Source organism: Camelus ferus, chromosome 13 (genome assembly GCF_009834535.1).
Source record: "Camelus ferus isolate YT-003-E chromosome 13, BCGSAC_Cfer_1.0, whole genome shotgun sequence".
NCBI classification, from domain to species: domain Eukaryota; kingdom Metazoa; phylum Chordata; class Mammalia; order Artiodactyla; family Camelidae; genus Camelus; species Camelus ferus.
Window position 1 is genome coordinate 15,593,459 of NC_045708.1, and position 22,421 is coordinate 15,615,879.

Genomic DNA, 22,421 nt, shown 5'->3' on the forward strand with positions numbered 1-22,421 from the left:
CCAACCCATTACTTCTCACACTAATGATACATGCTCGTTACTATCGATGCCTTTTATTTCTTGGGAAGTGTTTATACTCTTGCAACAGCCTGATAAGTGAAATCATCCAACACCTGGAAATAAGGCAAATAGATAACTGGTGTCCTTCCAAATTCAAATTAGAGTAGTGTCTAACAAGCCCTCCTAAGGGCCATCTGACACTCGAGGGGAATGTCACTTTGCTTGACTTATTATTTACTATTGATCAGGGCACAGGCTCTGTAAAAGTAGCTGTTTGCTATTGGAAAACTGATAAGTTGCCATTCATTTTTGTCTAGTAGAGATGCAAATGACTTCTTTCCAATAGAGAAGATAACCCCAGCATTATGATTTTATTGCCGAAACATTAACCAGTTTTGTTTCTAACTTAGTAATCTTATGAATATTCCAGAATTCTTGTTTTTTTGGTTATTGGTTCTTTTTGTTTTTACTGAATCTTTCTCTCCATATATAGGTATATCTAAATATTTTTTTCACATCCTTCATTGAACTATCTCTGTTCCTTCATTTATAAGCTACCAAAAAAAATTAACGTGTGCTCACTATGTATTTCTAAACAAATTGTGTATTTAATATTTTGAAAACTATACTTTGAGAAGCCTTTCACAGTATTTGGTTTTTCCTCATGCCAAATCTGCCACTCCCTGTGTGACCTTGGGCAAGTCTTTCTGTCTCATTTCTTTAGTTTCTTCATCTGTAAAATGGGAGCAATCAGGCTGACCATTGTGGCTCTGACATTGTATTTCTAACTCCTCCTGCAGAGAAGCAGGACTGACACATACCATCAAAGAAGATGATGCTGGAAGGGACGTTACAGACCAGCCTTCCTTCTTCCTACCACTCCTTCATCTTGAGAAAGTGAAGCTCAGAGAGGTTAGGTAACTTGCTCAAGGTCACACAGATATTATTCATAATAATGACTTATTTTAATGTGGTGTTTGACAGTACAAACTTCCTCATAAATTCATATAATCCCTCGGCAGTCCACTGAGGGGGCTATACCATCCCCATTTTACAGATAAAGAAACTGAGGTCCAGAGGAATGATGTGGCTTGTCTAAGATCATGCAGAGATTATAGCTCCCCTAACCCCCTGAATCCTGGGGAGCAGGAGAGGGGCCGGCAGGAGAAGCTCTGAGCCCCCACCCTTAAACCAGATCATCCCCACCTGTATACGTCATATATATATATTGAACATCACACAAGATTGCAAAAGAAAAAGGAGTCCAAAAGTCTTGAAAAGCCTGACCCTAAACCGTCATCCTCTGGCCAGGTTCATCAGCCCTCCCTCTTTTCCTCCCCCTTTTCCTCTCTCCCTCCCTCTGGCAAACTTTTCAGGAAAAAAACAAAACCAAACAAAAACAACAACAAAGCCATTGTCGCGGGAAGAAGCAGAAAGACATGGTCAGCCCAGGCCTGAACACACTGGTCTCCAGTCTGGGAAGACAGAGTCGCTCAATCTAAAGAAAAGCATCCTCAGGATCCAAGCTGGCAATGATGAAGTAAGCTGTGCTTACAGGTAGTGAGCACCCCATCAGTGAGAGTAAGTAAGGCTAGATGATCCATACAAACGTTAACAGCAATTCTTTAGATGGATTTTTGTCTCTGATCTTTAAATGTTAAGAAAAGCTAATTATTAAGCATCCACCATGTGCCCACTGTTTCCATGTCATTAAAGCTTTATAATAATCTGATGAGGTAGAACCTGTTGTTTCCAATTTATGACTAAAATAACTGAGGCCCCAGGAAGTTAAGTATCTTTCCAAGGGCACGCAGCTAGGAAGTGGCAGTTCTAGAAAGCTGATCACTGAGCCTCATTACTACAGCACTGTTCTGTCTTTGTGCTTTTCTGTATTTCCAAGCTTTAGGCAATGAATACATGCTGCTTTCTCAATCGTGAAAAAGTCTTACAAGTTACTGATTTTTTTAAAACGGTTCCTTCCATCCTGGTTTGATGCTTCTATAGGTCTCACATCCCTGCCCAGTACCCTCTCCACCACCCCAATGTTTGCAGACTTGTTCGCAGACATTTTGAGCAGACCTCAGCAAGACTGGGAAATCGAACATTCTCCCCAGCCATAGCTGGTGTTGGGGCGGGGGCAGCAAGGCTGAAGGAGGAAGTCCGATGTCCCAGTCTTGCTGAGGTCTGCTCAAAATGTCCCTCGCTGGCCTCTGGCCGCTGGGGCAATGCTAGGGGGCAGTTCCAGAGAAGAAAGAGAAGTGGGAAGGGATGTGAAACTTGGCCATGGGACAGCACCGCCTCTGCTGGGTGTCCCACAGGGGTCCCTGGGAGAAGGACAGGAGTATCCAGTCGTGTTGACGACCAGAGGCAGGTGAGGCCAGTGCCTGAGAGGGAGGGGGCTGCGAAGTTCAGGGAACCAGGGGAGCTGGCCCAGGAGGCCAGACCAGGCAGGGAGGGAGAGAGAGTGCAGATAGCTAGTTCTGTGCCAGGACAGGGTTGGGGCGGGGGGACTGATTCAGGACCCAGAATGAGTGAGTGGGGGTACGTTAACTCCATGGGCTTGGGGGAAGGTAGGTGGTGATGACACAGACCCAGGAGCTCTAACCAGAGTTCCTAGGTCTGGCTCCCCAAAACACAAGAAGTGGGAAAACGGCGGTGTCAGAACCCGGCAGAGGGGTCCCATAGAGGGGACAGTGGGTGACAGGCAACCACCTGTCCTCCTATGAGTGTTGAAAGGGGCGGAGTGTGTTGACAGGGAGCAGATGTGTATGTCAGGTGTTTGTGAAGTCCAGTGTGTATGCGCTGCTCTGCCATCTGGGTGAGAGAGTGTTAATTAAACAGAGTAGGCGCTCAATAAATATTTGTTCAATGGAATTGATTGTCTGTAGGAGTACATGACTCATGACTGTGTGTGTCCAGGTGAGTGAGGGATGGAGTGCGTCTACGTGGGTGTCAGTGTGTGTGTCTGGGACGTGTCGTGGATTTTTAAGCTTGCTTACTGTGTTGTGTAGGTGTGTGACCCACAGCTTCTGACTCTGAGTGTGTAACTATATGGGTGTGCTCAGTTGCATGTGTGAATCTGTGTGAGTTTGTGGTTCTGTGTGTATGTGTGGTTCTGTGTGTTGTAGTAGGGGAGGATATGTCTATACCATTGTGGGAGGATTCAAGTGTGTGAGTTGGGTGTGCATGAGTGTGTGATGTCCAGCCTGCCCAGGCCCCGCTCGTGTCTCCACAGTGGCATCATGGAAGCCCCCTGGGGCTGGCTGGTGATCGGTGTGCTGGCCTTATCCCTGGCCTCTTCCGTGACGGAGGACGTGTGCCGAGCAGAGAACGGAAAGGATGGGGCCAAAGGAATACCCGGCCGCCCCGGGCGGCCAGGCCTCAAGGGGGAGCAAGGGGAGCCGGGTAAGCCTTCCCTCTGGACCCCAGCGCCTTATCCCTGGGCCTGGCCTGGCCTCCAGCGGGGAGGCTCAGGGTGGCACTGACAAACAGGAATCCACTTAGGCCCCCACACAAAGCCCCTCCAGTCTGTGCTTGGTCGCAGGGGCTGAGGCAGGCTAGCCTTCTCCCAGGGCCATGTCCCCAGGCCCCAGGGCCTCTCTGTACCCCCTTCCCCTTACTGCCTGGGTCCTCTTCCCTTGGCCTCGCCTTCCTCCTCTGGAGAGTGGGTCACTGCAAGCAATGAATATGAAAGGTCCTGAAGCTGAGCCTAGTCCTTGGTCTTTGTTCAGTTTCCAGAAAGATGAATGCCCTAGGCTTTAGACTCAGGAGCCCTTGTCTTGCTGTGTGACCTTGAGCGAATTCCTGATCCTCCCCGAGACTCAGACTCCTCATCTGTAAAATGGAGAAATGACCCCACCTGGCACATAGAGAGGGATCAATTAATAGCAAGTATCCATCTTTTTTGCTGCCAGCTCCCCAACCCCAACTCTGTCCCTGCTTCCCCATTCCCAGTCCCTTCAGGCTTCAGAAAGTCTCTCATGTTCTAGGAAAAAAAGGCTGGGGGTGAAGGAAAAGGGAGGAGGGCATGACCAGAGGAGCAAAGGAAAGGAAAGTCTCATGTAATCTCCCTGAGCCTCCCAGGCCAGAGCAGAGCAAAAAGGTCTGCATAGACATTTGCAACAATCCTTCCCCAGACTTCTGACCTGTGCTCCCTGAAGCTGAAGAAGTCAAGGTCAGTGGCCTGGCAGGGTGTGGAGTGCATGGCTGTGGGCAGGAGTACCACGGAGAGCCCATGTCCTACTTTTCCCAGAAGTGCCAGTCCACATTTCTGTCCGTTAAACAGATAAAGAAGCTAAGGCTCAGAGAGGTTGAGACACTTGCCTGGGGTCACACACAGCCAGTCAGAATCAACGTCTTGATGGCCCAGGCACTCCCCTGTCCTCTATCCCACAGCCGCCCAGGGCCCCAGCCACCTCCTGGAGGACAGCAGGACACTAGACGACCACTCCCAATCTGGCCTTTCCCCCCACAGGGGCCCCTGGCATCTCGACTGGCATCCGTGGCCTTAAAGGAGACCAGGGAGATCCTGGGCCACCTGGAAATCCTGGCAGAATGGGCTATGCAGGGCCCAGTGGCCCCATAGGGCCCCCTGGCATCCAAGGGTTGAAGGGCATCAAGGGCACCCAGGGAGACATCAAGCACCAGCCGCGGCCGGCCTTCTCGGCCGTGAGACGGAACCCTCCGACACGCGGCAACCTGGTCGTCTTCGACACGGTCATCACCAACGAGGAGAACCCGTACCAGAGCCACTCGGGCGAGTTCATCTGCTCCGTGCCGGGCTACTACTACTTCACCTTCCAGGTGGTGTCTAAGTGGGACATCTGCCTGTCCATCGTGTCCTCTGGGAGGGGCCAGGCCCAGCAATCCCTGGGCTTCTGTGACTCCAACAGCAAGGGACTCTTCCAGGTGGTGTCTGGGGGCACCGTGCTCCGACTACAGCAGGGAGATCGGGTCTGGGTTGAAAAAGACCCTGTTAAGGGCCGCATTTACCAGGGTTCAGAGGTGGACAGCGTCTTCAGTGGCTTCCTCATCTTCCCGTCCACCTGAGCCTGGGAAAGACCCCTCCCCACCATGACTCTGCTTCCTGCTGTGTGACCCTGGCCCACTCACTCCACCTCTCTGGTGTCTATACTCTGCTCTGTAAAGCGGGGGTGCTGTTGCTTTAGCTGCCTGAAGGAAGGTCATTTCTTAGAACTCTTTCTGGAATAAATACCTGAGTCCATGTCTGCTGAGCTTGAAGTTCAGTTGCTACCCTGGGCATTGGGAGGGAGGCTTAAGAATGACACCAGTTATTGAGTTCTTGCTTACAAGGCTGGTCTGTATTTAGTATTTTATAATATTTATTTCACAGGTCCTGGGAGCCTTATCGGCCTGGGTTCAAATCCTGGGCCACTATTTACTAGTAGTCCAATTATGTACATTTTATATTATTTCAGTGAACCTCAGTTTCCTTATCTGTAATGTGGGGATACTGGTGGCATCCACCTCAAAGGGTTGTTTGGAGGATTAAATGACATAATATATGAAAATTGCAGAGGAGTGCCTGCTGCGTAGTAAGGACTATATACATTTTAGATATAATTATATTTCATTTAATCCTTACAGTTGAGTTCTGAAGTGGGTATTATGACCCTGTTTTACAGATGATGAAACTGAGGCTAGGGGTTGGGGCAAACTTAAAGCCCAAGGTCAGAGTGTAAGGGGAGGAACTGGGATTTGACTCCAAGTGTTACTGATGCCCAAGCCTGTGTGTTTACCTGCTTCCCTCGCCAGCCTCCACAGCCACATGCCCAGCAAGTGACACATTTCCAACTCTGAACCAGAAAGGCAGGGGCAGGGCTCAGCAATTGGTCCAAGGGCATCTGGAAGTCCTCCCCAAGCCAGGTTTCCTAAGTCCAGCTCTGCACGTCTACCCTGGCCGGCATGGAGACTGGGGCTGCTGCCTGCTGGGCATCCCGCCTGGACTGGGGACTGGAAGGATCTGGAATGTTCGGGGTGCATTCCCATGGAGCTTGTCTGGGCGCTGCTCAGAAGCAAGAAGCCCCACTATGTTCTTTGTAAGTGAGGAAAATAAGGAGACTAGAAGTTTAGTCCTGAAAATGTCCAATGCCCTGTGCATTTTCCCAAAGGAAGCCAGTTTTACCCTTGTGCTGCATACTCGCACGTATACACACACACAAGCATACACATCACACTCACATGCACACCTCCCGAGATGCACGTGGACCCATGTTCCTGGACCAAGACTCTCTACTCCTCACCCACAAGCCCTCTCCCTGAGACCCTCCGGGCACAGCCCTGGACACACGCCTCCAAACCCAGACATACTCAGGGATGTACGTGTGTCATACCTATGCACCCCCCAACCGCCACCTCAGACACCCAGGTGCCTCCATCAGCCATCAGTAGTGCTGACGCACACACGTGTCCCAGACACACCCCTGACACACAGCTGTACATGCTCTCCTCTCCCTCTGACATGGGTGTGCCTTAGAAACGCCCGTGTTCTCTCCCACGTTGACCTCGGAGTCCTCACACGCCCACAACCCCCACCCCAGGCTCCCACACACACTCAAGACCCTCTCCTGGGGCTGCCCATCCCGGCCCCATCCCCAGCCTCCAGGGGTCAGGAAGAAAGGAGTGAGGTTCTGCAGGTCCAGAGCAGTGCTTGACTGCTCCGGCCCCTCGGCCCCCTGTGTGCCTCCTCTCTGCCCCAGCTCTCCCATGGCCCACCCAGAACACACATCCACTAACTGGGAAGAGAAACGGATCTGTGAGCACCTACTGTGTGCTGGACATTTCATAACCATCAATGCATTTAATCCCAGCAAAATCAATGAGGACACAGAGGCTCGGAGAAGGGAGACAACTACCCAAGGTCACATTGCCAGAAAGTGGCAGGGCTTGAACTTGGACTAGGTCTGCCTGACCCCAAAGTGGAGGGCTCCTTTCATTGCAACAGGCCTCAGACAATGTCAGGGGTGGAGGCCCCATAAGTGGCGGGAGAGGCCAGGTTCTAGATACGGTGGATGCGGGGCATGCCCCCCTGCTTCCTACCCTAAATTCCACCCATACCCATCCTTCTTGGCTGAGGCAAATCACTGGCCCCTCTGAGAGAAGGGAACGAAGCCAGAACCAGGCTGGCCAGGCGGGTGGGGCAGGGGAAGGCTGAGAGCAGGCTGAGGCTGCCACCTGCTGGACAAGCCGGACCCAGGCGCGAATGAGGTGAGGACAGAAGACGGGAGCCCTCAGTGCCATCTGGCTGGTCCCTCAACCCCCATAATACTGTGTCTGTCATTTCTGCTCTTCCCAGCTCTCCACCCACCAGGGAAATTCCGGGGTCAAGTGCATTCATATTCTTGATCTTGTCCCATACGCTGCAGCCCTGTGCCACAGGGTGGAGGGACAGCTGGGGAGACTGAGGCCCTGAGGGTCACACTGCAAGGCAAGAATGGGGCTCCAAACCCTTGCTCACAGCCCGCACAGGTATGCGTTAGCACTGCCCTGCACAGAAACTACCAGAAACCCTCATTTGCAGAAGAGAAATCGACACTCAGGGAGGTCAAAGCACTCACTCCTATGGGTGGCAGGAGTGCATTCGGGGTTGGAATCCTCCACTGCGCATCAGTTCCTCCCTCCCCGGAATCTTCCATGAGGTGAACAGAGTAGGGGGCCTCTCTCAGCTCTACCAGCCTGGCTGCGACTGGCAACCCACAATCAGCCTTAATAAGCTCCAAGATCAGAGACAGGGATGGCAGGGAGGTGAGGGAGGTGGTACTGGCAGGGAAGGTGGAAGCATCAGGGGCCCCAGCAAAGGAAGAGGCACCAACATGCAAACCCTGGGCCTCATCCACCACCCAATATACAGATGAGAAGACTGAGGTCTAGGGGCCAGTGGTTTGATGAAGGCCTTGGAGCAAGGGAGTGACAGGGCTGGAAGGAGACCCCAAGGCTACTGACTTTGTATCCAGAGGAATCCATCCACCACAGCAGGCTTCCTGCCATAGCAAAAGGGAGAGGGCATATGGAAGTTTCTAGAGTAAGACCTGCCACTTGACAAGTGTATATGAGACTTGTTTCTGGGGGCAGCTAAGCAGAGGGGTCTGAGAAAGGCCTTGGACTCAAGAAACCACTCACTATGTGACTCTGAGCAAGGGTTTTCCCCTCTCTGAGCCTCAGTTTCCTCACCTGTAAAGGAGAGGGGTTATAACCTCCCCCTAGGGATCTTGTGAAACAGCTGAGTCTCAGGCCCAGTAAATACCAACAAACGGGGATGGGCGTTAGATGGGCTGAACTTTACTTTGGGGGAAGTCTGGCAGGCACTGGTGTTCACACACACACACACACAACCTTCATCAGATTCAGGACAGTGGACACTTCCTCATTTCAGACACTCATGACCTGGAAGTGGGGGGACACAGGGGTGTCACTGTGGTCAGCCTGGCTCAGCACCCAAAAGAAAGTACTGAGTCAGGAAAAATTATGGGAAAGGGGATGTGGTATTGTGGGGGAGGAGAGGAGGGGGCCGTCCAGTCTGCTCTGGGCCCTCCTTGCTCTGTCCACTCTGACACGGTGTCCTCCAGCTTTGGTGAGGGGAAGCAGATCTGAGGACACCTCTGGGACCAGACCAGAAACCTCCCGCCTGTCCAGGTGAGAGCAAATGGCAGTTTTACCCCCACCACTTTCCTGAAGCATGGCCCCAGGGACCATCTGATTTGTGAGAGGAAGGAGGGTCCCCATCTCTGCTGAACTGGGGGCCTGAGCTTGAGGAAGAGGCCCCACTTTCAATCCATCGTGTGGTCCCAAGGGCCGAGCGGCCTGGGGAAGGGAGGCAGGCTCCTAAGGACTGTGAAGGGTGGGCCCTGGGGAGAAAGAGGGTGAGGAAGGTGGGTGAGGGGCTTGGGGGCCAACTCAGCTCTCTCATCATCTACCTCCTTCCCCAGATGGACATGAGGTCCAGCTCCTGGCCCCTCCTTGTACTAAACCTGCTGCTGCTTCTGCTGGCACTGCCACCTGGGGGCCAGGCCGCAGACTGCTATGGGATCCCAGGGATGCCGGGCCTGCCCGGGGCCCCAGGGAAGGATGGGTACGATGGACTGCCGGGGCCCAAGGGTGAACCAGGTGAGTCTGCTGGCCTGATGGGGAGGGGTCACCCAGGGCCTGAGGGCAGGGGTCAGAGTGTCCATCCGGGGCTGACCCGGGGAAAGGGAGACAGCAGCTTGACGGCAAAGAGCATGATCCCTCCAGCCACACCTGCTCCCAGGGCAGAGTCTTAACTCTTGTGTTGGTCTAGACCGTCTCCCCTAGAGCCCAGACCTCCAGCCTCCCCAGCTCACCTCTCTGCTCCTCAGAGAGCACAGATTCCTCACCTGATAGTAGGGAGAGAACAAGAACACCTGCCAGAAGGTGGCAGCGAGGATCACCAGAGATGGTCTGGGTGAAAACCTTTGGCGAACTCTAAAACACTCTGCTACTGTTTTATTACAACCCCTCCTCAACTTGCCCTGCAACATGGACCCATGAGGGGAAGTGGGTGCCCACCTGGCCAGGGTTCAAATCCCAGTCCCCGCCACTTCTCACTGTATGAACTTGCACAAGTTATTTAACCTCCCTGTGCCTCAGTTTCCTCATCTGTAAAATGGAGAGATGGTAATACCTACTGCACAGAGGTGCTGTGATGACTCATGTGATCAAACCTAAAGCAGCACGAGCACATGGTAGGTATCAGTAAGTGTGCACTCTGGTTGTTACTGCTGTTGTCATCTTTGTTTTTGTCAGAGATCTGTGCTCACCCACCTCCCTAGGATTCTGGGTAGTTGGAGGGATGGGGGGTAAGAAGTCAGGATCACAGCCACAGAATCTTCTGTCGGAGAGTCATGGGCAAGAGGGCTGAGGACATGAACAGGTGCAGTGCTGGGTGAGAGCTGGAGCCTGGGGGTGGCCTTGCCTGTGCGTAGGTGCACATCTAGGGGGTGGAGTGTGTCCGGAGCGGGCATGGGTGGGGTGGGGGTGGCAGAGGAAGTGGGCGCAGGAAGCCAGGGGAGAGGAGGGTCCTTAGGAATTCCTCACTGTCGTCTTCCCTCCTGGCAAGACAGTGGAATTGTACCAACATTCCAGACGGAATTCTCCAATTTGCGGTGAGCTGGATGAAGCCCCCAGGTCTATCATTTTTCAGGACTCTCTACTTCACAGCTGCCTCTGCCATCTCACTGCCTGGGGTAGATGATGGCCACTAATTTTTGAGCCCCCACTTTGTGCCAGGCATAGTTCCAAATGCTCTACATATATTCATCTCATGGGGAAGATAAAATTAACTCTATTTTACCAATGAGAAAACTGAGGCCAAAATCCTATGAAGAAGCAATATACTCCTATTTTACAAATGTCAAAGCTGAAGTTCAGAGAGATTGAGCAGCTTGCCTCAAGTCACATACTGGAATCCTGTCCAACCCTTAAGCACCATCCTGCGCTGCCTCTTAAGCCCCTTCCCCACTGCAGTGTCCTGCCCCTCCCAGTCTGTTGCTGGAAGATATCCTGAAGGATGAGGCACAAGTCTGCTCAGCATCACTGACAGCATCATGGGGACCTGACATTACTGAGCACTGCCTATGAGGTGCCGGCACGTGTCTCCTCCCACCCCATGCTTCCAGCAGCCCTGTGGGATCTGTTCTGTTATGCCCTTATCTCAGCTGGGCAAACAGAGGCTCTGGGAGGGGAGGTCATCTGCCCAGGATCATGTGGCCTGAAGCCTAGGTCTGCTGGGTTCTGATTCCCCCCTCCTAACCCTGAGACCTAAAAAGCTCACAGTTCACAGAGGATCTGTCACAGTAGGTCTGCACAGACACCCACCCTTAGGGAAGTTAGAGAAGGAAGTGCCCACAAAGGCCAGTGAGGGTGGTCAGAGACGGCTTCCTGGAAGAAGAGATGAGCCAGGCCCTAAAAGATGAGTATGGCTTGGATAAGGGAAGAAGCTGAGAGGATCAGATAATCAGGAAGGGAATAAGAATCAGATGCTCTGACTAGGACTCAGCCAGACTTAACTTTGAGTCCTGCCCCCACCTCCTATGGGCTGCATGGCCTTAGGCAAGTCTCTGGCCTCAGTTTCCTCATCTGTAACATGAGAAAAGTTGAATTAGGCCAACTGCCACAGAGGCTGAATTGGGCTGAGTGGGGCTGGGGGAGCTGGAGAGAGCACATGCCAAGCTGGCCTGGGTGGTTCCAGCTCACAAAAGGAAACAGATTTTCTGGGGCTCCGAAGCTTATAGAATGTTGTGGACCCTCTTTAAGAAAAATAATACAAAATAAGGATACATTTGATTGGGGGTTTGGTTACACAAATCTACACATGCTACAAAACTGTATTAGAACTACACACACACACACACACACATACTGCATGTAAAAGTGGAGCTCTGTGGTCATACTAAGATCAATTTCCTGGTTTTGATTTCATACTTTAGTTATGTAAGATTGGGGAGAACTAGGTAAAGGGTGCAGGAGACCTCCATGTCCTTGTGTTTTTTGTTTTTTGTTTTTGCAACTTCCTGTGATTCTGTAATTATTTCAACATAAAAACTTGAAAAACTTATAAAATTATTTAAAGGGCCTTGAGGGGGCCATTGCAAGTTAATGGGGCCTGAAGCTTAAGTCTTACGAGTTATCTGGGAAATTTGCCTCTGACTAATCTTCTGATTTTTGTCAAGAGCAACTAGGAACCTAGACTTTCAGGTGAGGCAGTACCTAAGGCCACATACTGTCCATGGGGTGACAGTCATGGCCTCTGGCACACTCTCTGAGATCCTGCCCAGCTCTGACACCCTGAGCTGGCTGGTCCAACCCTCTCAGTCACAAATGTGGAAACTGAGACCAAGAAACAGGGTCAGAGGGCAAGACATGGGGAAGCAGGACTTGAACCAGGGTCTCCCTCCCCTCTGGCCAGCTTATAAGCTTCTCCCTTCCCTCCTACTCTCTGCACACTGCTCCAGAGTGGCTAGGCCATCTGGGGAAAAGAGATTCCAGAGACCAAATGCTACTGGTATGCCCCCTGGAGGACAGCCCCATGGTCCTTCTTCCCTGTCCCCTGCCCCATCACTTCCTTCCCACCTGCTCTCTCCCCAGGAGTCCCAGCTACCCCTGGGACACGAGGACCCAAGGGTGAGAAGGGAGATCCCGGCAGACCTGGCTTTCCTGGGAAAAATGGTCCCATGGGAACCCCTGGGCTTCCAGGGGCTCCCGGAGCCATGGGACCCCCTGGGGAGCCAGGTGACGAGGGCAGATACAAGCAGAAGCACCAGTCTGTGTTCACCGTCACACGGGAGACAGTCCAGTTCCCGATCGCCGGCACCCTGGTCAAGTTCAACAGGGTCATCACCAACCCGCAGGGAGATTATGACACGAGCACCGGCAAGTTCACCTGTAAAGTCCCCGGCCTCTACTACTTTGTCTACCACGCATCGCACACAGCCAACCTGTGCCTGCTGCTGTACCACAACAATGTCAAGGTGACCACCTTCTGTGACCACATGTCCAACACCAAGCAGGTCAGCTCGGGCGGTGTGCTGCTGCGGCTGCAGGTGGGCGACCAGGTGTGGCTGGGGGTCAATGACTACAACGGCATGGTGGGAACTGCGGGCTCCGACAGCGTCTTCTCTGGCTTCCTGCTCTTCACTGACTAGGGCGGGCCTGCTCCAGCCCCCTCACGGCCCCCTCTCCCTCAGCAAGATCCCACTGTGCCGCATCCTCACTCAGGCCATTCTCACCGCCAGATGGACTCCTCCTCCAGGAAGCCCACCCTGCCCTCCTGCCCCATGACTTTTCTCCCTCCTCTGAGCTCCTTCAGGAATCACTGCTTTGACATTTAACCAACACCTTCTGGGACTGTCATTACTTTTTTCCAAGTCCTGGAAGAGATGGGGAGATATATAAATAAATAATTACATCAACAAATATGCCTGGCTCCGATTCCTCCCTGCCAATTCCTTGAAGAAGCAATTCCCTTCATCTTCCACTTTGCACCTGCCACAGCCATCTGTGGGCTGCAGATTCAGGCATCTAGTTGGTGCTCAGTAAAGCTTGGTGCCAAGGTTGAGATGCTCAGCACCATTTGGCCTTTTGGGAGAGAGATGCTCAAATGCGGCTGAAGGCTGCAAGGGGTCCCCAAGGTGCCGTCTGCTGTCACTTGTTTGGGTGAGAGGCACTGCTGTCATTAAAGGCATCCATGCTCACAGGTTAACGGGAGTGTGTTTTAATTCTAAGACCTGTGTTGACTGATGTTGAATTTTGGGGACACCCATGCTGGGAGGGGTGTGGGCTCAGGTGGGCCTAGCATAGAAAAAGCCAAGATGCGCAATGAATTTGTGCTGAATTAATGAGTGAATTGGGGTGAATGAATGAATGAATGTGGGTAAATGAATGTCTAAAAGCAGAGTAAATGAATAAATGAATTAAAAAATCGTAATAGCTAACATGCATTTAGCACTCACTATGCACCAGGCATCATGCTAACCCATCTATTAAATCATTTAATATTCATAACTATGCTCTAGCTGGGCGTGGGTGGGTGAGGGAGAGTGAGAATCTGATTCCCGGATGTCTGATTCACCCCGAAGAACTGAGACTCTGGGAGCCCCCAGGAGATCACCCAAAACCACTGCTGCCCACAAGCCATCAGAGTTTCACTGTGAGGTTCCTGATGGTTGGGCCCAGCTGCCCTGATCTTTGTTGGAGGACCAGGAAGCAGCTATAAGCTGCTGCAATTTCACTGTGCAGATCACGAGAAGGGGTTGACAGTTCAGGTTCAAAAAGGTAAAAAGTGTAACTTTCCTGTGGAGATTGCAGGTCTGGCCTCAGAGCCCAGTGAGACCTGAGGTTCACTCAGGCCAGGGAGAACCACCCTGGCCTGGCTGGGCTCTCAGCTTTGCTCCACAAGGCCCCTCAGAGCTCACAGAGGCACGAGACGGGCTGTAACAGCAGGGGCTCGAGCCCAGCTCTCCAACCACTGCCGTCCACTTTTGTTCCTTTGTTCCCAAAAGAAGCTCACACCTCCATAGCTTTGCCCCAAATGGTCCTTCATTCTGTAGTGCCCCCAACCCACTCACACAAATCCTCTGTCCACCTGGATAATACAACTCAGCTGTCAGAAATCAACACAAAGATCACCTCCTCCATGAAGCCTTCCCTGATTCTCTCATTCATGTCCCCACAGCGCCTTCCACCAACCTGGGCCACAAACCCTGACTCATTAGAGCCCGGGTTCTCAAATTGAAAGGGGGGAGGGAGGTACAACAAAATACCTGCAGACTTAGTTACAAAACAAAACAAAACAAAACAAAAAAGGACCCAAGCCTGTTTTATAAGGGTTTGAGGAGGATGGAACTGTGGGTGGGTGGACAGTTTCTAGGTGAAGTCAAAGCATGTGATCCACCAACTGGCTTTCATGCACTTATTTACTTACAGGTCTGCCTCCCCCACTGGACTGTGAGCATCCTTGATGGCAGGACCACTTTGATCCATGCCTGGCGCATAGTAGGGCATGGGAAATATGTCCAATGAGGAGGAGGAAGGAGAGATGAAGACATACACACACACACACACACACACACACAGAGCATAAACAGAGGCCAGGGCCTAGGAACCCAGCCCGGTTGACAGAGTCTGAGAGCCTCTGGCAGGGACAAGGCTGGGGTCACGGGGCCACTCCACTCACAGCTCACCTCCAGCAAGTACTTAGCAGTCCACCTGGCAATGCCCCAAGTGGTACACCTTTCTTCTCATTTCTCTTGTGTTTAAAAAAATCAATACCCGTTTATGTAGTTCACAGTGTCAGATCAGAAACCTGTACTTTGGAAACGACCATTTTTGTGCCATTTTTATTTTCCATAATTGTTTCCTTGTTGTTCTTTCTTTGTCAGGAAAGACAGACTTTTGAAAATGCCAGCTTGTCTGTTGAGCTGAGGAGAGCTGGGGGAAGATTTTTAAGGTGGGCAGCAAGGGTGGGACAGGAGCCAGAACAAGGGTCCCCCAAGGGTCAGGGAGCCTCTTTCAGACCACGGGACATTGAGGGGTCTTAAGGCTCCTTTCTCACCCTCTGTAGGGATGGTTCCTCTCTGTCAGGGATGCAAGCAGCGATTTTAAGGGTGCAAAGACCAGCTGGCTGCCACTCAGGGGCCAAGGCCCAGAGACTCCCAGCTCCTGAGCCTAATCCAGGCACTGCTCCTGTGTTATCTAGGCTCCAAGAAACTGGGAAACTGAGGTCAATAAACGTGCCTGAGACCACATAGCTAGAAAGAGGCAGACCTGGGATTCAGACTTGGGAGGGGCTGATTCCAAAGCCCATGCCCTGCCCCCTGCCCCCAAATCTGCTGTTTTTCTATTCTTAGGCTCATGTTGCTTCTACCCCAAGTTCAAGCCCAACTTTTCCCATTGTCACCAGCCACTAAGTCATTGGAGGCTTGGCTGAGCTCAGAGACCCTTGGGTTTTATCAAACGAGTCTCTTCTTTCCCTGTCACCCATTGCAGTAAACTCTCCCATCAGGCAGCATCCACAAGCCCAAAGATTTTCTATCATCTCCAAGTATGAATGTCAAGAAGGCCCTCCTGACCTATGGCAGCTCCTGGGACTTGCCAAGCAACCATCCTTAAGCGGGCATCGCATTGCCTTGGACGCAGCCTCAGTAAGAGGGCTGATACCCCAGTGCCAGGGATACCTGGCTCTGAGTCCTGCATCTGCCACTAGCATGAGGTGTGGGCTCCTGCAGCCACTTCTTGTGACATTCTTCACAGGAGCAATGAAGCCATTGTGTCATTCAATGTTTAATACCAGTCTACCCCAGTAGAAAAGACACTCCGTGGGGGCAGGAACCAGGGCTGATTTTCTCTTGGCTGTATCTCCAGTGCACACAGAGGCTCACGATAAATATTTGTTGAATGGTGACTCTCCCCTCTGGGCCTCGGTTTCCCCATATATAAAAGGAGCAGCATGGGCTCGGTGACCTCCAAGCTCCTCTCCAGCCCTGACTTGCTGTGATTCCAGGATCCACAAGCACCAGGCTCCTGCCTGTGCCTATTACCGCCATCAGCTGCAGGCCCTGCTGGAAGCAGAAGAAGGGGTATAAATAAATAATGACCACACTTAAAATTCGTTTTTTATTATTAGGTTATTTTCTGAGAACAGGGCAAGAGCAGGGGTGCAGAATGGAAAGAAAGCAGAAGACATGAGCCCAGAAAGGGGAGGCCTGGGACATGGTATGATATTAACAATTCACGTGTGCACTGCACTTTACAGTTTACCCTTCTCTTTCTCCTCCACTATCCCATCAGAGCCCCCTGGTGCCCGGTGCAATCTGTAGAGCAAGTGCAATTATGACCCCATCATAGAGCAGAGGAAACTGGGGCTCCCTTGGGGTCCCTTGGCTGAGATGTGTAGCTGTTAAGTGGCAGAGCTAGAATTTGAATCAAGGTTTCTGACTCCATATCCAGACCTCAGGCCCCAGGCCAGACACGTTCTCATGCCACTGAGGAACATCTCTGTTCCCTGCAGAAGCTCCTGAGGTCAGGGACTTTGGCAGGCAAGCCCCACGTTGTGGACATTCTCCCGGAACAGCCTGTTCCCCTGCTGAGCTGGTGAAACCAAATTCGCCACCCACCCATCCGCTTTACAGTAAACCCCTCCAGATTGCAGAAATGGGACCTGAAACTGCCTGAAGACAGCAAAACAGGGTGCGAATGGGGTAACAGGGAGGGGGGCTGGCCTGCTGGGCCCCTGGGAGGGGGCTGTCAGGGGAAGGCCCTCTTGTCTCTGGGAAATGGAACTTCTGCTTTGGACTGAGGACGGCCAGCTCCTGGCTCCTGGTCCCACTGCTGCCCAGCCCAGCGGCATCACAGGACGCCAGGTTCCCAGGTGAGGATGGGGCTCAGCACCTGGGGGTACTGAGCAGAGGGTGGTGAGTCCCAAAGTATAAGCTGTGCAACCCCTGCCTCAGAGCCAACTGGGGTGATTGGCAGGGAGGATTCCTTGGGCTCAGTTCCAGACCTCGGGAATCAAACTCTCTGGGAGTAGAGGTTGGGATTCTGTTGCTACCAGAAGACCCAGGTAATGGGGAGGCAGCCTAAACTGGGAGCCACCAGAGTAAAGGCTTGGAGGTCACCCTGCTTCTGCCTCTCAGGGGCTGGTGATCGGGGCCAAGATGCATAACCTCTCTCAACCTGGACCGTTTCCAGGGATAGCAGGATCTTTCAGGGGTGCTGGGAGCCCTAAAGGAGATCAGCTCAGTCAGGGCCTAGTCCACTACCTGGTTCAAGATATATCAGAGGCAGAGGTGACATTGGAACCCAGGTTCCCGTGCACCCAGCCCAGCATGTCTCCAACACCTGCCTCCTCTTGTTTCCTCACAGGCTGGTAAGAAGCTTCAGCCTGACTCTTTCAAGGAAGTAGCAGGACTTGCAGGTGCAGCTGCGATTAGTTATCAGTTAGTCCTGAGAGAGCTCGGTGCTGTTTGCAGGGGAGGGTGCAGGCTTGGGCACCACACCAGGGATGTTGTCCCTTCCAGGTTCCATCTCAGGTAATCCTCTGGTAGAACTGTCAGATTGAAATTAACTTTGCCAAAGGCTCAGAGAGGTTAAGGCACTTGCCTGAAGTCATGCAGCAAGGCAGCAACAGAAAGGGAGATCAAAGTCAAGTCGGCCTGTCTCCAAGTTAATTGGACAGGGACCGTTGGGGCTCGAAGGAGATGGCAGGATAGGAGATGCGGGGAGAGGAATGAGGAGCAAGGCTGCTGGCGGTGATGAATGCTGAAGGCAGAAGGGATCAGGCCAGGTGAGTTTTAAGTCCTTAACTGGGTCTGAGATGCAGTGGCCCCTGAAAACTCCCCCCACCCACCTCTGGCTTCCCCCCAAAACCCCAAGTCTCATCAGGACCCTGCTCCCCTCAACCCCCACCCCACCCCCACCCCCAGCAGCCAGTCAGAGCTCCCTCCACCTGACAGACCTCCTCTCCCTGAGCCCCATCTCCCAAAGGGACCAGATTCTTTTCTACTTTTCCAATCATCCTGCATTATGTCCTGAAACTTGAGGATTCCTGGATGATGCTGATAACAAAAAAAATAGTTAATATTCATTAAGCATTTCCAATCTTCCAGGCTGTCGTAAGCCCTAACTCATCTTCCTCCCGCCAACCCTGCAAGGTGGAGGTTAGTAATATCCCCATTTCACAGAAGGGGAAACTGTAGCCAGAGAGAAGCCACTTGCCTAAGGCCCATAGCTAAGAAGGGCAGAGGCCTGATTTGGACCCGGGCAGTGGTGCTTTCCGGGCCTTTCACCGTTGGTGATTGTTTGCTACCCAGACAGCTGCAATAATAGTAATGATAAAGGCCTTCAGCATGCTCTGGCCCCGTACCCAGCACTGCTCTAAGTACAGCCCATGCTGTAGCTCCTTCTGTTCGGCTGTCTGGCTCCAAAGCCCATGTTTTAACCACCAGGTACAGAGGCATCTTAATGTAACACCCGTGGGGTTTAGATCCAGTGGGAGTGAGTTTGAATCCCAGCCACACCGGGGCTGGGTGACCTTGACTGAGGTTCCCGCCTTCTCTAATGCCCAGTTTCTTCATCTGGAAAATGAGAAGGCAGGAGTGCTTTCTCAGAGGGCTGTTGTAGGGACCAAATTAAATGAGATAATGGCCTGTAAAGCATTTGGCAGAGAGCCTGGCACCTGCTAAGTGCCCAACGCACTGATTATTAAAGTTGTCAAATTGTTGTTTTGTAAAATCTCCAGCAAGATAAGCAGGATCGTCCCTGGAGCCACCTGCTCTTGGGAGCCTGACAGAGCCTAAGCCGGTCGTCCATGGCCCTGGTCACACTCACCTCTGCAGCCCCCTTTCCTTGGTGCCCAGCACAGCTTCTGGCCTAACTTAGGGGTCTGAGCCATGAATTGATTAAGACCAGACCGAGGGCCTGAGGCTAATTTTCTGAGCACGTGAACCCAAAATCAGCAGGTTCTTCTGGTCTCAGGAAAGCTCCTTGTGTCACATTCTGGATTGGCAGGGTCTGGCCAAGAACCTGCCAGTAACCAACTCACAGGGTGATTTTTGATCAGTTGTTTTCTCATGTTCCTGCCTCAGTTTCCTCATCTGCAAGATGGGAAAATAATCACAACCCAGTTCCCCAGAGTGCTGTGAGGATGAGACAACAGCCACCACGGGTCTGATCTAGAGCTCAGAACCCCATGATCTCTCCCATCCATGGCCTTGCCTGGATCCCCACAGTTATTCTGGGAGGTGGGCAGGGACCATTCTGCTCTCCTCTTTAAAGAGCAGGAAACTGCTCAGCCTTTGTGGGCTGAGGGGCAATGAGGGAAGACTTCCTGGAGGAAAAAGGCTTTGACCCAAGCCTTGAAGGATGGGGAGAATTTGGATCTGGGTAAAGGCAGAAGGGTCTGCCTTGGTAGGCAATGAGCTTCCCATCACTGAGATGGTACAAACCATGGATGGAAGAGGCCTTGGCAGAGATGTTACAGAGGAGACTTAACAGTAGGCTGAGGGTTCCTACAGAAGCCTGCTATGGAAGCAGACAGGCAGCCTGAATTCATAAACTCTAATAACTGAGAACACTTGGAAGAAAATTCCAAACCACAGCCATCAAGACCCTGACCCGCCTCTGTCCTCTGTAGCCTCCCTTCTCATCCTCAACATTCCAGCATCTGTGTGGCCTCTAGGCCTTTGCCCTCACTATCCTCTCCTCCTGGAACATTCTTGCTCCAACCCAGTCTGAATCTTCAGGTATCAGTCTAAACATCCCTTCTCAGAGATGCCTCTGTTGTCTAAAAAACTTCCCTGGTGGGAGAACTTCCCTCACAAAACCAGCCAGACCTCCAGGCACCCTTTCATTTCGGTCAGAGTATGAACCACAGTCTATGCCTTGTAAATTGACCTGTTTATCGGCTGTCTTACCCAAGACTGTCAGATCCATGACGGCAGGGCCCAGACCTGTCTTGTTCATCACTGTATCCTCAGCACTCAGAACAGGGTCTGGTGGATAAAACACTCAGGGAACACAGGAACGAGTGAAGGAATGAATGAGCAAACCATGGTGGTAACCTGCCATATCTTCTTGTACCCCGACAGGGAGCTGCTGAGACAGTGCCGTGATGAAGTCCCAGAGGGGCAGCGGCCTGGTACTGCTGCTGTTGCTGCTCCTATGTCTGCTCCCTGTCTCCCCGGCCCAGAGCACCTGCACTGGGCAGCCACGCATCCCTGGCATCCCAGGCATCCCCGGGGCACCAGGTCCTGATGGCAAACCTGGGACCCCAGGGATAAAGGGAGAGAAAGGTACTGTGGACTTTGGGAACAGACTAGAGTCACGGACTGAGGGCCCATCTCCTGCCTCCCAAGTCACAGCTGCCCACCTTAGAAATTGCAAAACACTTGTAAATCCATCAGCTTGCTGAGCCTTCCACAGTAACTTTGCAAGGAAGGAATTCTGATTCCCATTTTACAGATGGGAAAACTGATGTCCAGAAAGGCTACTTACCTACTTACCTGCCCAAGGGAGCCCAGTAAATGTTGAAGCTGAGACCAAACCAGGGCTCTCTTACCACTAAGTCCACCACAGTCACCCAGTCCTGGGTTACCTCCAGGGTAGGTGGCTTCACTTCTCTGAATTGCTATTTCCTCACCTATAAGATGTGGATAGTGATACTTTTGCAGGGGTGTCGCAGGGGGTTCAAATGAGACTTCCTGCCCCCCCCAAAAAAATCCCTGCAAGATGTAGTTCATGTGTTCATTTAACCACAGCCAACTGCTCTCTTCATATAATCTCATTTAATCCTCGTGACCCCACAAAATAGCATCATCCCCATTTTACAGATGAGGAAGCTGAGCCTTGAAGAAAGTGACTCAGTCAAGGTGACACAATTAATAATGGCAGATGTGACATGAGAAGCACATCTGTCTGTCCCCCGAGCCCAGGCTCTCAGCCACTATTTCCAGCCATTCTCCTGGAAAAGGTTTTACCTGGTGTTGTGTCCAGCCAAGGAATAGTGGCTGTTTGGAGTGATGGGGTGAGAAGGATTCTAATGCCCACCTCCAGGTTCAGCAAGAAAGAATGACGCAATTGATTAAGGATGTGCGCCATCGGGGAGGGAGTGGAGAGGGACAGCACATGTGCCAAGGACTCCTGATCTCTGCTCCAGGCTTGTGCCTGTATGAGTTGGAGTGGAGGGTGGGCCCAGCACCTTCCTGAGGGAGATACCACTTCTCACCCCTACCGGATCTGTCCTCGTTACCATCAAGCACATCCCAGACTCAGAAAGCTGGGCTGGAGACTCAGAGGCCCTGCCCTATATCCCAGCCTCTCACCCACAGGTGAGAAGTTGAGGTCCAGAGAAGAGTAGGGGCCTCTCCAAGGTTATGGGGCCAGGCTCCCTGTCTCTAAGCCCAGGCTCCTTCCTGGTCCTCAGTGATCTCTGGCCGCCTCATTTCTCTTGTCTCTGCCTTACCAGGGCTGCCAGGGCTACCTGGAGACCGTGGCGAGTTTGGAGAGAAGGGGGATCCAGGATTTCCCGGGATTCCAGGAAAAGTGGGCCCCAAGGGCCCTGTTGGTCCCAAAGGTGCCCCAGGGCCCCCCGGAGCCCGTGGCCCCAAGGGTGAATCAGGAGACTATAAGGCCACGCAGAAAATTGCCTTCTCCGCCAAGCGCACCGTGAACACCCCCGTGCGGCAGGATCAGGCCATCCGCTTTGACCAAATAATCACCAACGCCAACAGGAACTACGAGCCTCGAAACGGCAAGTTCACCTGCACGGTGCCTGGCCTCTACTATTTCACCTACCATGCCAGCTCTCGAGGGAACCTGTGCATGAACCTAATCCGGGGCCGAGAGCAGATGCGGAAGGTGGTCACCTTCTGCGACTACGCCCTCAACACCTTCCAGGTCACCACAGGCAGTATCGTCCTCAAGCTGGAGATGGGGGAGAGTGTCTACCTGCAGGCCAACGACAAGAACTCCCTGCTGGGCATCGACGGCGCCAACAGCATCTTCTCTGGGTTCCTGCTCTTTCCAGACACAGAGGTGTGAACTGTGGGGCTGATTCATTCCCTCCCCTGCCAGCCATGCTCACTTTACCCCCAACACTTCCCCCAACCCGGCCAAAGCACACAGTAGGGCTCCATGGATGTTGCTGAATAAATGAGTAAATAAACTTATCAAGGCCAAGGGACAGTGGTCTAATTCAATTCTGTGTTCCAGCACCGGCACATAGTAGGTGCTCAGAAATGCTGCTTGAATGCTGGTTGAATGACTGAACAATGAATGAGTGAATGAATGACCTCTGAAAGCAGAAACTATCTAACTGGAGGTGACTGGAGGGCCAGACTTTGTGTCCAGCTCTGTGCCAGCCACACAATGGGAGATGGGGAAGGAATATCATC

The 22,421-nt window shown here is 52.3% G+C and overlaps 3 protein-coding genes across 3 annotated transcripts; all 3 read left to right on the forward strand.

Annotated features, from left to right (window-relative positions):
* The first annotated feature begins 2,216 nt into the window (after positions 1-2,216).
* C1QA (complement C1q A chain) lies at positions 2,217-5,231 on the forward strand. The gene is made up of 3 exons (XM_032495405.1): positions 2,217-2,371; positions 3,236-3,405; positions 4,475-5,231. Exons 1-3 carry the CDS (start codon positions 2,226-2,228, stop codon positions 5,047-5,049), a joined length of 891 nt encoding a protein of 296 aa, XP_032351296.1. The 5' UTR covers positions 2,217-2,225; the 3' UTR covers positions 5,050-5,231.
* Positions 5,232-8,514: 3,283 nt separating this feature from the next.
* C1QC (complement C1q C chain) lies at positions 8,515-13,234 on the forward strand. Its single transcript, XM_032495406.1, has 3 exons — positions 8,515-8,652; positions 8,946-9,123; positions 12,121-13,234. The coding sequence occupies exons 2-3, from the start codon at positions 8,946-8,948 to the stop codon at positions 12,675-12,677; spliced, it is 735 nt and encodes a 244-aa protein (XP_032351297.1). The 5' UTR covers positions 8,515-8,652; the 3' UTR covers positions 12,678-13,234.
* Positions 13,235-16,747: 3,513 nt separating this feature from the next.
* C1QB (complement C1q B chain) lies at positions 16,748-22,210 on the forward strand. Its single transcript, XM_032495407.1, has 3 exons — positions 16,748-16,900; positions 20,118-20,321; positions 21,494-22,210. The coding sequence occupies exons 2-3, from the start codon at positions 20,141-20,143 to the stop codon at positions 22,066-22,068; spliced, it is 756 nt and encodes a 251-aa protein (XP_032351298.1). The 5' UTR covers positions 16,748-16,900; positions 20,118-20,140; the 3' UTR covers positions 22,069-22,210.
* The last annotated feature ends 211 nt before the right edge of the window (positions 22,211-22,421 follow it).